Raw genomic sequence first — 16,865 nt, forward strand, 5'->3', positions numbered from 1 at the left:
TAACTCTAGGCTTATTAAATAAATCAGTGATCATTTGTCTGGGGTTTGCAAACCAGTGGGCACTCCTAGGAAGGGCAGTTTTAAGGAAATCAGTTTCTAGATCTTCACCTAGCATGGTGTTCTTTCCTCAGAATTCATTCTCCCAGAACATGCCTGAGCTCTAGCTGTATCCTTTTCCCTCCCTTCTCCATCACATCACTGTTTCTCTCCACAAAATCGAGGCACACCTCTTGCCCATCCTGACTTAGATTATGGAGGTAAAAAACAGGAGGCACCGAATGAGAAATGATTTGAAATGTTGGGGCCAGTGTTGAGAAAGCAAATGACTAATGACTGGGCAACTAAACCTTTCACCAGCAGAGAGGTTTCCAATATTTTGCTTTCGACAAGGATTAAACAGTGACCTAATCCAGTTGTCAGCTGGTCAAGTATTAAAAATCATTTTCAATGATAGATCATATACCCTTGCATGAATCTGCTTCATAACAGAATTCAGCATCATTTCTATTCTTAGTAATAGAATTCAGCATCAATTCCATACTTTAAAAAGTAGGAAGAGAAATGATGCTGAATTCCGTTATGAAGCAGATTCAGGCAAGGGTATACGAAGTAAAATAAAAATTTATTTTAATAAAAATACATTTCCAATAAAATGCTCTTCTTATGATTGATTATCCAAACTGATAATATCTATGGAGTTTTGATTAGTTTTATACTCATTTTCCAAATCTTACTAATTGTGCACTATTAATAACTCAATACAGAAAAAAAAATGTAATACCTAGAAACTTATGGAATAAGGAAATTTAAAATTTCTTAATTTAAACTTGTACACACATTATTTTTACAGAAAAGTGTAAACAAAAAAACTGTATTAAAGTTCAAGGAGAAAAAGGAATGATATATAATTTCTAACAGCTAAAGCATGTTCATAGAGTCTTTTTAAATAAAGAGAGGTAGTTACTAAATTCATGACATTTAGATGTAAAAGAGATTTAACCATTTCATTTTAAGATGTCAATATTTGTGATGCCCTGGAAATTACCTCCTTTGCAACAATTTACATTTATGATGAAAAAGTTTAGACATCAACAAAAAATGTTCAAGGGTGCATAGTTTTTGAAATGCTTTTAGGTGCTATGCCAGCAAAAACATTTGAAGACCACAACTTTGCATTTGAATTCAATCTTCGCAAAAACTTTGTCATTGCACCTAATTCTACAGTGGAGGGCACTGAGGCACAGAGAGATTAATGACCTTGATTAAGGTCACACAGCGGTGTTATGGGCTGAGCTGTGTCCCTCTTATGTTGAAGACCTAAAACCTAACACCTCAGAATGTGAATTAGTTGGAGATGAGGCCTTTAAACAGGTGATTCAGTTAAGATGAGGTCACTGGGGTGGGCCCTAATCCAACATGACTGATGTCCTTCTAAGAAAAAATCAGGAAACAGACAAGTGCAGAGGAAAGACCAGGCGAAGACACAGGGAGGGGACAGCCACCTAGAAGCTTTACTACGGCAGCCCAAGCAAACTAACACACCTAGGAAGGGACAAAACTGGGCAGCCTGACTCCAGAGCCCTCTTGTATCTACCCCTTACCATTCTCAGAGATACTGGGCGGCTGGTATTAGAGCTCCTATAGACGAAGAGAATAAGTCTCAGGAGAAACGGCTGGCCCACTGTGCCACAGCTGGGCAGGGCAGAGCTGGGGCTAGAGTCCTAGGGAATCCATGCACTGACCTGTATTTTGGGAAATCCAGTCCAGGGGCAGTGAGGTGAGCAGCCTGGAGATCAGGAAGCCAGGGAGCAGGAGGGCAGGCCCGGGGGACTCATAATAGTTGGCCATAGGGGAGGGGGCTGACTCAGGAAGACCAGAGCCCAGGGAGGATGGTCAGTGCTGGGCACAACATATGCACCTCAGCCGGCACGTGCTGACCGATGTTTATAAGGTCTCAGACTGGTAAACACAGGGCCGATGTCCTGTTAATGAGAGGGACTGCCCAGGGAACCAAAAGTAATCCTGCATACCAAACATTAAGACTTATGTGCATCTGAGAAATAACCCTTGCCCAGAGTCACCTTTAAATATATGTAACGTAATCAGTGCTGATTCCAGAGCTAGGGCTGCCCGAGAAGCAGAGCCTGTAAGACAAACCATTTCAGTACAAAGAGTCTGTATGGGACTCGATCCCAGCAAATCCACTGGAGAGGGGCGAAGTGAGACCAGGAAAAGAAGGGAGCCAATAAAAAGGGAGGTCCTGGAGCCAGTCTCCATCATGAGCCATGACCTCCCACCCAGCATACTTGACCCAGAGGCTCCTGGCTCCACACAAGGCAACCGTACTGCACAGAAATGAAAACTCAGGACACAGTTCTTTTTCATTGGTGATCTTAGGATCTTTAGGACTTTGAAGACTAAAGGGAAGGACTGCTTTTCTCACCTCCAGGCCCTGAGGCTACCCTTTCTCTGCCTCCTCGGCCGGGGCGACACTGCTCTCAGCCCCCAACTCAGGGCCAAATCTCCCAGACGACCTGTCAGGCTGAAGACTGTGTCATCTCCATCTGGGCCTGTCTCTGTCACCACGACCACCCCCAGACGGGTGACTTGGAGTGGAGGTAGCCATGCTCCCCCATCCTCTCAGGCCCTGGAGCAGTACTGGAGCCTCAAGGTATAGCTGACCCTCCCCAGTCTTTCCCCTAATTTGCCTGCACCCTCTCCAGACCCCAGGCCTTGCAGAGACCCTGAGATAGGACCCATGGATATTTCTGCTCTGTTCCCCAAGCGTCTCCCACACTGTGCCAACACTGCGACAGCCCCTGCAAAAGGTCCCGTGCGTTTGCAGAAGGAGCCAGAACGACTGAGCACTGTGCTCTCCCGGCCTCCCCCAGCCCCAGCACCGGCAGGGAGCCCGGCGGCCTGGAAAAGGACCATTGGCACTTCCCTGGGGGGGAGAGATAAGACCAGGGGTGTGCCCCACTTCCCACCAGCCCTTCCCTTTACACAGAACTGGGCTCCCGTCATGTCACATCCAAAACCCCAGGCCCTCCAGGAAGCAGCCCTGCCTTGACGGTGCTTCCGGGCTGGCGCCGACACCAGGACAGGTGAAGCCGTTTCTCCGGGTCAGCAAGTGGTAAGCTGAGAAGGAGAATGGGGTTTCCTATCGCCTGTTCTCTTGCTACAGCGAGCCATTTCATGGCCACACGAAAAGCACTGATGGAAAGTAGCAGCACATAAAGTTGTGTGTCTAGAGACTCGTCCTATATGGAAGTCATGGGCCCCAGGCTGGCACTCGAAATACACCTAGTCCCAAATGAGACGTGCTGGAAGCGTGAAATCATGCTGGATTTAACAAAGGAATGTAAAATGTCTCATTCAGAATCTCTCTATTGATACTTGTTGAAATGCTATTTTAGATACAGTGAGTTAAATAAAAGAGATTGGTTTTTTTTTTTACCTTTTTACCCTGTTAATGTGACTACTACAAAAATGTCCAATGACATATGTGGCTTGCAGTGTATCTCTACTGGGGACAGTGCGTGGGGGAGCTCTGCTTGCCCTCGCTGCCGGGATGGCCAATCCCGCAGTCACCATGACCGTGATGGAAGGATGTGGTTTGGAAAGTGAGCTGCACCCGCGAGAAGGTGCTCCCCGGAACTGCCCACACCAAGGACCAGCACACCACACTGGGAAGAGCATCTCCAGTAGCTGTACGAGTAAGAGAAACTCTTAACCCCATTTTATAGTGAGGACACTTGGGGACGCAGGGCGTTCACTCGGGGCCGGAAAAGACCCACTCTGTAAGTAAAGGAGCTTGAATCCAAGCTCTGGGTCCCGTGCTCTCTGCACTATGCTCCTGGGGTGGCTGACAAGCACCAGCCCAGGGAGGGTGGGCCCGCTTCCCAAGGCGGCAGTGGGCCCACGAGAGCCAGCCAACCTTCCCACACGTTCTGAAGACCAAGTCTGCGTCTCAGAAGTGTGTGGTGAGGAGAGCTCATGCTAGGGATTGTCCAAGTGTCTGTGACACCAGGCAGGTGAGCCCATCAACTTCCCCAAGGCCCCAGGGTCGCCCCTCTGCTCCTCATCCACAGCCACCCCACTCCATGCTTTGAGCCTCTTCCCTGCACGGAGTATGGCTGTGACAGACTCCTTCTTCCTTGTACCTCTGGGAGTAAAGATCATAGGCTCTTTGGCCCCATCGCCGTGGGGAAGCATAGAGAACAGGCGAAGAACTCAACAGAGCCTGCAGCAGGGGAACATGGGGGCTTAGCAAGCTCTAGGAAGCCCTGGCTCCAGTGTGAGGGTTCTAGCACAGCAAGTGCAAGCTAGACTGCGACATCACAGACACAGAGAGTAGCGACAAAGGGGCTAAGCCCCTCTCCTTCCGTCTGGTTCTAGTGTGCCTTCAAACTGCCCTTGTAAGAGCTCAGAGAGGGAAGGTTGGGGGATTGCTGGGGTCCCCTCAAAGCAGTGAGTCTGGACTCATTCCCAAACAAGTAAAGGCCACTGGAAAGCAGTGTGCTTGAGGTATAACTCAGGCCTTGGTCCTGGGCCACCAGGACTGGTGTCTTCCAGGGTGACTCAGAGCTGCAGAGGCCCCGGGACAAAGTTCCAGGCACCCCGGCACGAAGAGCCAGGACGAAGACTCCCAGCTCGGGAGAAAGTGGAAAGCAAGTAACACATGGGTGCAATTAACTCCAGCTCACGTGAATAATGAGCACCCCAGGAAAACAAGGCAGAGCGAGGCCGGGTGAGGGCAGAGCAGCGGGGATGCAGAGAGAGAAGGACGCTGGCCCCTGGCCCCCCAGCTTCCGGGCTGGGCTTTGTTTACCTCAAGCACCCTCCAGGGGATCGCTTCGGGAATGGGGACGGCTACTCCGATATCCTCTTTGAAGACAGATCCTGCTGAAGGAGCGGGAGAGCAGGTGTGGGGCTCTCCTCCGCTCTCCATGTGTATGTGAGCAGCCTACAGACCTGGATGCTCTGCGGTTCTTACATAGGCAAGAGAGGCACTTCCCAGCTTTGTGACCTTGGCTTTCCTCCATGCGGCCAGGATGCAGAAGGTCCAACCCACACATAGTGACATAGAAAACCCAGAAAATGTCCATATAACAAGGGGGTCTGGGCCTGATTGTATTTTTGTGGGTACAGGAAGCATATCTCATCTCTGAGTTTCATTTCAAGAGAGTAATGGGATCCTTTCAAAATATTTGTTGTAACAAAGACGGGTACAGAGTAGGAGAGAGTTCAGAAGAACTGGCTGTAAGGCCTTGCTGCTACTCAAAATGTGGCCTCACACCAACAGTGGTGGCCCCACCGTGATCTCATGAGACGTACTGAATCAGAATCCTCGTTTGAGCAGGTTTCCCAGCTCCTTAAGTTTCGGGCAGCGCTGTGCAGAGGCTCCAGGGTCCAGGTGAGGGGTAACCCCAGGCCCATCACGCACAGTCCTCTGTCCCCAGCCCTGTGGTGGCTGGGAGGTGCCTGGCTGCTAGCACCCCATGGGGCAGGACCTGCCCGGCCTGGGCTACAGAATGCCAGCCTGCTGGAATAAAGCCAAGCTCCCTAGGGGCTGCAGGAGCTATGCTTGCTGTTTGGGAAGGACCTTGGCAGCAACCACCATGGAAGGCTGAAGGAAAATTCCTTGGCAAGGCTGGCTCCCAGATGGCAAAGTTTTCCTTGAACAGAAATTTCCTCCGAATCAGGCTGGGCTTGGGCTCTGGCATGCCCGTTTCAGGACTTTCTCAAGCTCCTCAGCTGCGTCCTCTTGCAAACGGGAGCAATAGGGACTGTCATTCCAGACTGGCAGTGAGGATTACACAAGAACGTGGAGGAGCCAGTGAGCAGTGTGGCCCGCAGCAGGTGTCCCGGCGAAGCTCTTGAAAGCTCAGTCGGGCTTTGCGACACTGTGTGCAGGTGCACACGAGTCTGTCTGGGCCCGCTCCAAGAGAGACAAGGGCGACTGGGATCTGGGTTTTCAGCGGCTCTGTGTGAGGCCTGGAGTATGTGTCTCAGTTGGCCTCATTGGCTCTGGAGGAGATGGATGTCTCCTGAACTAACTCCTTTGCTTTGATTCCCCCACCCTGCCTACGAACTAACAGAGCCTGCAGCTCAAGGCACACTCCCCTGCCATGCTCCTGAACCCAGGCAGAGGTGCCTTTGGGGCAAAACAGGCTTGGAGACTGCTTATGTGGCTTCCAAACTCCAACTGTTGGGAGCAAAGCAGCTGGGAAACAAACACATTTGTCCCCCATCTGTTGGGAATTTGTCATAAGCCAAATTCCAAGGAGAGTGGACCAGATGACGGGCCTGCGCCTTCCTCGCTATTTGCAAATGCAGCTGCACATGTGCACCTCGTCCCACAGTCTCACAGGCATAGACAAGGGTTTGCAATGGGAGATAAGCTTGGGCACTCTTGACAAGGCAGGCAGATGCTGCAGAGGAAGGCTCTCGGGCACAGCACAGAGGTCGCCCGGAGCACTGTGGGAAGGGTACGGGCCCTGCAAGATCCACCACAGGCCGGGCTCCGTCTGCAGCGCTGAGTGTGCTGGGTGTCTCCGTGCCCTCTCCATCCTGACTGGCCCAGATGGCTGACCTCCCTCCACGCCCTGCCCTCTGGCTCCTGGTTGGTGAGAGCCAAGCAAAGAGCAGCAGGACATCCAGAGGACAGGGGAGAAGGAAGGGCTGAGGAATGGATGCTCCCGGCTCCCTCCTGCTGCCTCCTGGGTTGGCATTGCCCGGGTCTCTCCTCTAAGGCTCCTGCTGGTGACACTTTCTCCCACAGCGGCAGCTCTTCCAAGTTCCCGGAGCCTCTCCTGTCCTCGTCTCCTAACCCTGCGATGCCAACAGCTTGCTGCAGGCTGGTCCCTGAGCGCGCTCCCTCCCGCCCTCCGGGGTTCCCTGTGCCCTGCCTGCTCCGTGGTGGAGGGGCCCTCCGGAAGCACTGCTCCATCTCCCTGTTCGAGTCCCTTACGCTGTGACTGCCAAATCTAACACTTCCCAGCTTTGTGACCTCAAGTTGATGTGTAACTCTAACCTCATGTCATCGTACACGCAGGACGCTTACAAGAGTCAGAATGTGTTAAATGTGGTTGCTGTTGTTGTTGAACTTTATCCTCTCAATAATCCCATGAGACTGGCACATTAGCGCTTTCCCATTACTTAGATGGGAAAGGTGAGGCTCAGCGGGTAGGTCATCAGCTGGTAAGTGAAGAGCAGCCATCTGAGCCAGAGCCGGTCTCATTCCAGAGCTCAGCTGTCATCCACGGGGAGCTCCCGCATCCGCACCTGCTTTGGGAATGCAGAAAGGGGTGCGGGGAGGGTATTTCAGAGGAAATGTACAGGCTCTGGTGGAAAGGAGACATCGAGGCTTGCTGAGAGGTGGGGGCTGGAGAGGGAAAGCAGGCAGCCTGCATAGGGAGGTGAGAGTTGGAATCCCCAGAACTGTAATCATGAAGAAAGGAAGAGCAGAGCAGGAAGGGGCTGCGGACAGACCTAGGGCGACAGGGATGCCGACAGGAAAGGAGATGGAAGTGACCCCTCCGGGTGGGCGGAGCCTTCCTGACCCTGCCTGCCTGCCTGGCGCCACGCTGGTACTATAATTAAATAATGAACCTTACAACCACGTGCAATTTGAGGAAGGCAGGGTCCACCCCAGTTCATTTCATAGATGAGGACCTTGAAGCTCAGGATGGCCAAGGAACACATCTAAAATCAGTCTTCTGTGGCAGAGCCCGAATCAAAACCAGGTTCATCTGACTCCATAGCCCCGTCTGGGCGAATGAGAGGTAAGCACCCCCCACCCCCTTTCCCCAGAGACCACAGACGGATGGGATTTGAGAAAAAGAGATACTTCAACGTGGGCACGGCTGATTTTAGCGGAGTCCAAGACACATCTCCTCACTCACTGTACTCACCAGTCACAGGGACATAATCCCTGACTCACGATGCATTTTTCAAACAAGGTTATACTTTCCCCAGCATCTTCCGCCTGTCTGTGGTTTGGTTGTGCTCCCATTCCAGACATGACCTTATCGGTTCTCTTACCTCTGGCTTTCCTCTTGCTAAATACAGACTGCCAGATGATGGTCAGGGTGAAGAGGAGGACACTGAGGATCCCCACACAGCACACGAGCACAGCATATATGTAGAGATCTGAAGGCAAGGACACAGTGGGGCATTGTCAGGACGAGCCACATCGGAGGAGAGGTACCAAGTAAGATAAACTTCATACATTACCAAAAATTAACTCAAAATAAACCACAAGCTTAAGTAGAAAATATAAACTTTGGGGGAAAATATAGGAGAAAAATCTTTGGGATCTAGGACTAAGCAAAGAATTTATTTTTATAAATATATTTTTTAAGGACTTTATTTATTTGTCAGAGAGAGAGGGCACAAGAGCACAAGCAGGGGGAGTGGCAGGCAGAGGGAGAAACAGGCTCCCTGCTGAGCAAGAAGCCCAACTCAGGACTCGATCCCTGGACCTGAGCCGAAGGCAGATGCTTAACCGACTGAGCCACCCAGGCTCCATAAGCAGAGATTTTTTTTATATTTGACACTGAAAGCATCATCCATGTAAAGAAAACTTGATCAATTTGATTTCATCAAAATTAAAACCATTTGCTTTGGAAACACCCGTAAAAAGAGGATGAAAAGACAAGTTACAGAGTGGGGGGAAATATTTGTAACTGTATATCCAACAAAGGACTAGTACCTAAAATACAAAGAACGCTCAAAATTTAACAGTAAAAAAATAGACAAACCAATCCTACTAGAAAATGAGCAGAAACAGAGATAATTCACTAAAGAGAATATACAGGTGGCAAATAAGTTCACGAGAAGATGTTCCACTTCCTTAGCCATTTGAGAAACGCAAATTTAAACCACACTGAGATATCTCACACACCCATCAGAACAAATAAAATAAAAAATAGTGACAATACCAAATACCAGGAAGGATATGAATAAACTGGGTCACTCGGCATTGCTGGTGAGAATATAAAATGGTACAGCCACCCCAGAAAACAGTTTCTTAAAAGATACATCTACAAATACTCTTCAACTCAGCAACTGCACTCTGGGGCATTTGTCCCAGAGAAATGAAAACTTCAGTTCACACAAAATAGCAGCTTTATTTACAATAGCCCAAAACTGGAAACTGCCCGGATGTCCTTCAGGAGGTGAATGGCTCAACAAACTGTGGTCCACACACACCATGGAATACTACAATACTACTTAGTGATGTAGCAATCTGGAACTTCCAAACAATGATGCTAAGTGTGTATATGGGGGGGGGGGGGGGGGGGAGATCCCAGAAGGCTACATACTGTATGACTTTATTTACATAATATTCTTGAAATGACAAAATTATAGAAATGGAGAACAGATTAGTGATTGCCAGAGGTTAAGGAGGGAGTAGCTGATGGGGGGAACATGGGTTTGGCTATAAGAAACCCTTGTGGGGATGGGAATGTTCTCTATCTTGGCTGTATCAATGTCAACATCCTGGTTACCATGTTGTACTATAGTTTTGCAAGATGTTACCACTGGGAGAAATTGGGTTAAGGGCACAAATGGGTACAAGGGATCCCTGTATCATTTCTCAGAAATACATGTTAATCTACCACTCCAAATAATTTTTCTAAGTTAAACCATGACCATATATGTCTCAGTCAATTTGGGCTGCAATAACAAAATACCATCGACTGAGCAGTTTAAACTATAAACATATACTTCTCACAGGAGCAAGGTGCTGGCAGAACTGGTATCTGGTAAGAGTTCTCTTCCTGGTTTGGGGACATTTTCTCTTGGTATCCTCACATGGCAGAGAACAGAGAGAGACCAAGCAAGCTCCTACAAGGTCTCGTCTTATAAGGGCAAATAATCCCATTCATGAGGGCTCCACTCTCATGACATAGTCACTTCCCAAAGGCCCCACCTCCTAATACAGTCATATTAGGGGTTAGGATTTCAGCATATGAATTGGGGGGGACATCAACCTTGAGCCCATAACAACATACATCCATTTCTTAAACTCCAATGATCAACCTCATCACCAATCTGATTGGTAAAATGCCGATTGCTCAGAAAGGGAAAGGGAAGCCAAAGGCCTTAGTTTATCCTTCTCTGCAGCAAAAAGCTACAGATGTTTGAGCTTAGCAAAAATGTTTTTCTACTGACTTAAATTTCTTGAGCCAACAGGCAGTTATTATCAGCCATGTTCAGCACTCTCCTAAGTACAAGAAATGTAACAATGGACATTTAAGTCTCATCAAGAAATCAGAGAGCAGTATGGCATTTGCGACAACAAAAGTGTGCGCCCAGTACTAGAAACACACAGAGAAGGAACTCAACTGGCCTGAGGAGGTCACAAGGAGCTTCAAAGAGGACTGGAGCTCTGTGCTGAGTCATATTTAAAAAAAACACAGAAAATGCAAAAATATATAGAAAGAATAAAAATACAGAGAGAAACAGAGTGAAAAAAAAATGTATCAGATTAATATAAGTGGCTTCATGGGACCTTATTACTGGCCACTCAAAGTGTTTCTAACCGCTCCCTATAATAAATGAGTATGATGAGCATTCACAAACTCAAACCTTAATGCACCTCTCATATTAGGTTTTTAAGATGAAGTCCCTAAAAGTGCAATTGCTGAGTCAACAGGAATGCACCTTTGTAAAGCCCTTGGGACCTGGAGAAGCAGTTAGTTAAGTGTCCAAACGGAAAAAGCAGCATGCTGGGAGCGGCAGGGGGGCTGGCTTCCACAATGAGCTAGAGACACAGGTAAGGCTGCAGTCAACGAGAGAGGAAGAGGGAGGATGGGACAGAATCAGACATCTCAGGTTCCTTTCGACTCTCTCTTCCCTGGCCCACACCCCAGGAGGCTCAGTGTAGTCTCTGACCCAGAATCCACGAGGTCCTCCCATGGTCTTAGGCTTAGTCAACATTTTTGCCTAAGTTAGTCTGAGAAGGCTTCTGTTCATGGAACTTAGGAGCCTGAATTAAAAGTAAAAGAAGTAGAAAGCACAGCAGGGTAAGGCTGCAGGTGAAGGGAACACCTGCCCTAATATTTAAGGGAGCAGGAAGGTGGGTAGGAAGAGTCTGCTACAGAGGGAGCTGGGAGTCAGTCACAGAAGCAGAGGAAGACTGAAGTTGAGAGTTCTAGAAGCCAAGAGAGTAGATGTTGTAAGAAAGATTCGTTAATAGCATCAAGTGCTGCTGGAAAACATCCACTGGGTTTTCCTGCTCGGAAGCTACTGGAAAAGTCCTGGGGGAAAGCCAATTTTGTGGGATGGTGGGGGCCGAGCCAGATTAGAGGGTCGAGGAGTTCAGTGGCATGTGAGGAGTTTGAGACAGCGGAAACCCTCTCCTACAACAAAAATCAAAACCGCCCTTCTGTATAGACGCCTGTGTCTCAGATGCGTGGGCTTTGCAGATTCACTCGGTGAGAGCTCTGAATGGTCAGAGCTAGGGGCTTGGGTCTCCATTTAAACAGCGAAACTCTGAGAGCTAGGACAGGGGTCACAGACCAGGATTCGTGACAGGACATGGGATGGGCCAGAACACAGAGAACATAGGGCCAGTCCCGGATTTACATGCAGTCGAGCATGCGTAGCCATTTCTGTCTGGCATGAGAGAATGGCAAATAATGCAGTCCCATTGCCAGGCACGCAGACGTGGGGCACGACACAACATCTGCCTCCATGGGACTCCAAAGATGCCGGCCCCAGGACCAAAACGGCAAGGGCCATCTGGCTTCAGTCTCATTCTTCGTTGGAGAGACAAACCGTCTCACTGAATGAAGTTTCTGGACCACTGGAGCAGAGCAGCGTCCTCTACGAGCTCCCTCTTCATCGGAGCCCTTTCCTTGGTTTGGAAACTGTGGCAATCAAGCAGGGACAAGGTCGTGGTGCGAATCTCCCACAAGGGTCCCCAGAAGCACGCTGCAGGCCTCTGTGGCCCGCTGTGCCCCAGCAGGAGGCGAGGGGCTCCGAGAGGTCCACGCTCTGGTTTCAGACCACAGCCTCTACCACGTGGCACAGAGGGGGCTCTCCACAGGCAGCCCCAGCTGCAGACCATAAAACATCTGGCCAGCTACACGGCCAAGCACACAGGCCCACGGGCTGGGGACACTGGCCGGCAGGCACCAGCCGCCTGTGTGCGCGTCCCCACAGGCCTGGGAGCAACCGCGCCTCCTCTCTGTCGCGTTCCTGAAGCTACAGGAACCTGAGCACGCGTCACCTTGCCGGAGGAGAAAAGCTCAAACAGAACTTCTGAGTTTCCCTGGATGGGGCAGCACCCAGCAACCCAGCGTTCCAATTTTTTCCCTCTGTTCCGAGAATTCCTTTTGCGGCATAAAGACAATTGCCCTGTTTTAGCGGCTCAAAACACTGAAACCACCTCCCCGGATTTTCTCTGCAAACAGAGGTAGAACGCTGACCACTTAAGCCAGGGTCACGAACACCTAGATCGAGCACCGCCTTGCCTCCGAGGAGGCCGCGACTCTGCTCCAGACAGCCGTCCTCCGCCTGGAAGCCGGCCCCGTGCTTGCCTTATCTCCGCCCTTCCCTCAACCTCCTTGCACACACCTCTCTAATTATAAATGTTGGCTCAAAGGTTTTAAAACTCAGGCCAGACCGGGCCAAACAATGCTTGAACAAAAACCTCTGCACTTAACCCAATCTGGGGTTAGCTTTTAAAACACCACATATACCTGCGCCCTCAAAATCATTCTAAAAATCTTGTTATGCTCCTCAAACTCATGTGCAGCTTTGTCTTCTGCCATTGGACTTCCAAAGGCACCAATGTCATTTTCAGGCTCGGCTGCAAGCCGCCATGCAGAAAATGTCACACACACCGCGCCCCCCCCATGACCCCAGCCGCCCCAGCCCAGGCCTCCCTGAAGCAGATGGCCGGGCGGCAGGCTGCAGTGACACTCAAGCGGCAGGGAGGCCAAGACGGGGGGGGGAAGGGGGGGCACAGTGAGCTTGTGCGTGCTCCCCACTCCCCGAACACCAGGCCCACCACAGGGCAGGCCCGGCAGAGAGGCCCTGAGATAGGCAGGCAGCACCTATTGCTGGGCAACCCGGAGGCCAGCTGGGACATTCCGCGCTGCTTGGAAGCCCGGGGGCCCCAGCATGCCTCCGCACACTGAAGGCAGCAACTCGCCCAGACCACCGACTCGAGAAAGTCCATGTCAGTCCTCTACTCTTCCAGGGAAAATGCAAACACCAGGATCTCAGGTCCATGCGACAAACTGCAGCCTTCTATTTTTTTTTTTTTTAAATCCAGCTTGAAATATCATCTTGCTCGGGGAAAAACACCTGAGCAATAGCAATAGCCCTGAGGGATTTTAACTCACTCCAGCATTTCACCAAGAGGCCCGACAATGCTGGGTTTTGTGCCGTGGGCATGTGGTCAGCTGAGCGGAGCCCCAGGGGGACGGCCATCCCTCCGCAGGCCCTGCTGCAGCTGTCCCATCCAGGAACAAAAGGGCAAAGGCCCAGGATCAGGCGCCAGGGAGTTTCATCCGTACCCCTGACCTCGCCGACACCGTGGCTGGGTTAAGAAAGCAAAACACACGGCCACTGCTGCCGGAATCCCGGGGAAAGAACGCTCTGGAAACAGCTGTTCTGAGGCATTAGACATAGTGAGGACTCCAATTCTTTTCTGAAGGGATCTAAGTCTCTGTGTTGAGAAGTAAGCCCACGTTGGGCTATGGATTTTGTGTAGAGAGCCAGGTCGAGAGTGACCCTGATAGTCGATAGCTACACGTGAAGTATAAACCACTATTAATTATACACTTGTTTTAGACATGCTGATGCTGCTGCAAGGCATGTTGGGACCACATGCTGCCATATTTCCAAATATATGGAGTCTTGTTTTTTGTACCACGGGTATTTTTTTTTTAAAGATCATTTATTTGAGAGACAGAGAGAGTGCACGAGCAGGGGGAGCAACAGAGGGAGAAGCAGACTCCCCGCTGAGCAGGGACCCCAGGGCCCCGAAATCATGACCTGAGCCAAAGGCAGGCGCTTAACCGACTGAGCCACCCAGGTGCCCCTGTACCATGGATTATTTCTAAACACAGTCCTTAGACCATTTGCACTAGGGAAACACCCCGGGCCCCAATACAAATGTTTTGCTCCCTTCCTAAAGGCAATAATCAGATTCTCGGTGGGGAGCCCAGAACGCGGGTTACTAACAATCCCCCAGGAAATCCTTATGCATCTGATGATAAACAAGGCTCCTGCTGTCACAGCTGCCAGCGACCTACCTTAGGGATGCCCTGGATGTCTCCATATTTCTCCCCCACCATAGGGCTCTGGGTCATGGGGCAGCTCCCAGAAACATGGGGTAAATCAATTGTTTTTTCTATTGCTTCACTCCATGAGCAGTAAAGTCACTTTCATCTCCTTGCTAATAAACAGGCATTCCCTGAATGAAAGGCTGAGGGAGAGAGCTGGGGATCATTTCGCTGGGAGAGGGTCATTAAATAAAAAGACAGCCACAAAGCCTGCATAAGAAAAGGCAGGGGATACAAGGAATCTCTACTGAATGAAGTGAAATCTGACAAAGAAAATATTTGATGGCAAAACAATGAATCCCAGTGTCCTATCTGAGTGACACTGTCTGGTTTGCAAACAATGTTCACAATCATGATTATATTTTCCTAAGAGAGAAAGTGCCTCCATCCACTGCTTTTAACTGGCTATTGGAAGAGGTGGGTTTGGATCCAAGCGCCCGTCTCCCCCATGGGGCATGATCTCCTTCTACCACATCTGTGAGTTAACTAAAGGTGAGGGGAAGCCTCCAAGGCACACACATCTCCCTAGATCCGTTCGGCAAGGGGATTCATCATCCATAAATGCCATGCCTTCACTAAGTGTAACCCTTCACAATTTCCTCATCACCTTTTGACATTCATCAGTTTTTCACTGACCAAAGGCTCTGCCTAAGAACTCACCAAGTACATTCTTTCATGGCTTCTTGTCATAATCCTCACCTACTTTGTGATAATAATTCCTGCGAACTTTCCTCACTCTCAGTAAGGCAAGGTTTCTCAACCTCGGCACTCTTGACATTTGGGGCCAGATACTTCCTTGTTGTGGGGAGCTGACTTGTGCATTGTTAGGACGTTTGTCAGCACCCCTGGCCTCTACCCGGTAGATGCCAGGAGCATCAAAAGGCTAGTTGTAGCAACCAAAAATGTATCCACACACTGGCACATGTACTCTGGAGGGGCACAACCACCTGCTGAGAATCATTGCTCCAAGGCTCCAATCTGAGTGCAGCAGAATCTCCACCCGCACCCCCCCGCCCCCCCCCGAGGTCTCGCGAAAACCCAGGTTGCTGGGCACCACCCCTAGTGTTTCTGATCTTGTAAGTGAGGGGGGGGGGCCAACACTGTGCCTTTGTATCGGGCTCCCAGGTAATGCTTCTGCTGCAGCTGCTCATCTGGGACCAGCGAGGGCTGCTGCTGGGGTCACCTGGAGAGCTTTTAACAAATTCCAGCTCTATCAGAATGTCCATAGCTGCGGTCCAGGCATCAGTGTTTTTAAAGCTCCCCAGGGGCTTCTAACATGGGTTGAAAACCACTTGCTGAAGATTCTCAAACCCCAAACTCTGTAAGAAACCGGAGATAAAATTTGTCACAGTAGGTGTACATTTCATTTTCACATTATTTGAAGATCCCTCCCTAAAATCACTTAAAAGTAGGAATTCTGGAGCAAAACAAAACAACCCCAAATTATACAGATTGGAGCTTTGGCCTCTACTCTTTCAAAACCCATGGGCTGACACCACCAGGAATTCCCACCCTATTCTTTTTGTATATATATAAATATAGTTTTTTGTGTTTTTCAAAAGATTTTACTTATTTGAGAGAGAGAGAGAGCACAAGTGGGTGAGGGGCCGAGGAGAAGGGAGAGGGACAAGCAGACTCTGAGCTCAGCCCAATATGGGGCTCGATCTCACGACCCTGAGATCATGACCTGAGCCGAAATAGTCAAGATTTGATGCTTAACCAACTGAGCCACCCAGGCGTCCCTCCCACCCTACTCTTGAGTAAGTTTAGGATAAGAGAACAACTAAGAAGTCAGGGTCCTTTTGTTGGCTAAAATGCAAAAGGAAGTTACTCAAATAAGAGGGATGGAGTATCAGCAGAAGGTGGGAGGGGAAGGGACAAAAGTAGGGAAGGAATGTGTTTCATTTCACAGAGAACCAACAGTTCCAGCCAAGGAGATGCCCAACTGGGTGTTTCACCTGAGATCCCCTTGCTAGGTTTGTCTCTCCTAACAGCCCCCGTGGGTGCCAGTGTGAGCCAGGCTGGAGCTGAGGAGCTGCACAGAAGCCCCCCCGTGTGCTGACCTGAAGTTACCTTTAGCTCATTATACTAACATCACTTCCTATGGACAGAGTGTTCTGCCATTTCTTAGAACGTACAAGGTACGCACTAGCATGCTGACATGCTAGGCATGCACAACTGAACCAAAAGTACCGATGGCAGCTCCCTGCCTCAGCCCCTAACACACTGAATAAAAGCTTCCTGTACTAACCCCATGGGGAGACAGTGCTTAGAGAACTATCTCCCTGTCTCCTAACTTGTACCAAGTAATAAAAAGTCCTTAGCTTTCAGTATTTTCCTTGGTTTGTGTTCAATTTGGTGTACCCCAAGTGGTGACCCCCTTGAGTTCGGTTATACTTTCTTCCCATTCTATTCCCTTCCTATTATCTAAAAGCGAGGGAGGGGCATCTTATAATAAAGAAACATGCAAGGTCTACCTTCAAAAAACGCCCAGGTCTCTTTCTTTTTCTCAACGGATGAATCTTCAGAAGCTTTGAGGGAAATCACTGTAAGACA

General features: G+C 49.6%; 1 protein-coding gene across 1 annotated transcript in view; it reads right to left on the reverse strand.

The window, feature by feature from the left end:
• VSTM4 (V-set and transmembrane domain containing 4) overlaps nt 1-16,865 on the reverse strand; it is a 91,847-nt gene that overhangs the window by 53,851 nt on the left and 21,131 nt on the right. The window contains exons 3-4 of the mRNA XM_021699965.2: nt 16,787-16,855; nt 8,047-8,154 (exon numbers count right to left, since the gene is read on the reverse strand). Coding sequence (XP_021555640.1) covers nt 8,047-8,154; nt 16,787-16,855 — 177 coding nt within the window. The remainder of the gene's footprint in view (nt 1-8,046; nt 8,155-16,786; nt 16,856-16,865) is intronic.

Source organism: Neomonachus schauinslandi, chromosome 6 (assembly GCF_002201575.2).
Source record: "Neomonachus schauinslandi chromosome 6, ASM220157v2, whole genome shotgun sequence".
NCBI classification, from domain to species: Eukaryota; Metazoa; Chordata; class Mammalia; order Carnivora; family Phocidae; genus Neomonachus; species Neomonachus schauinslandi.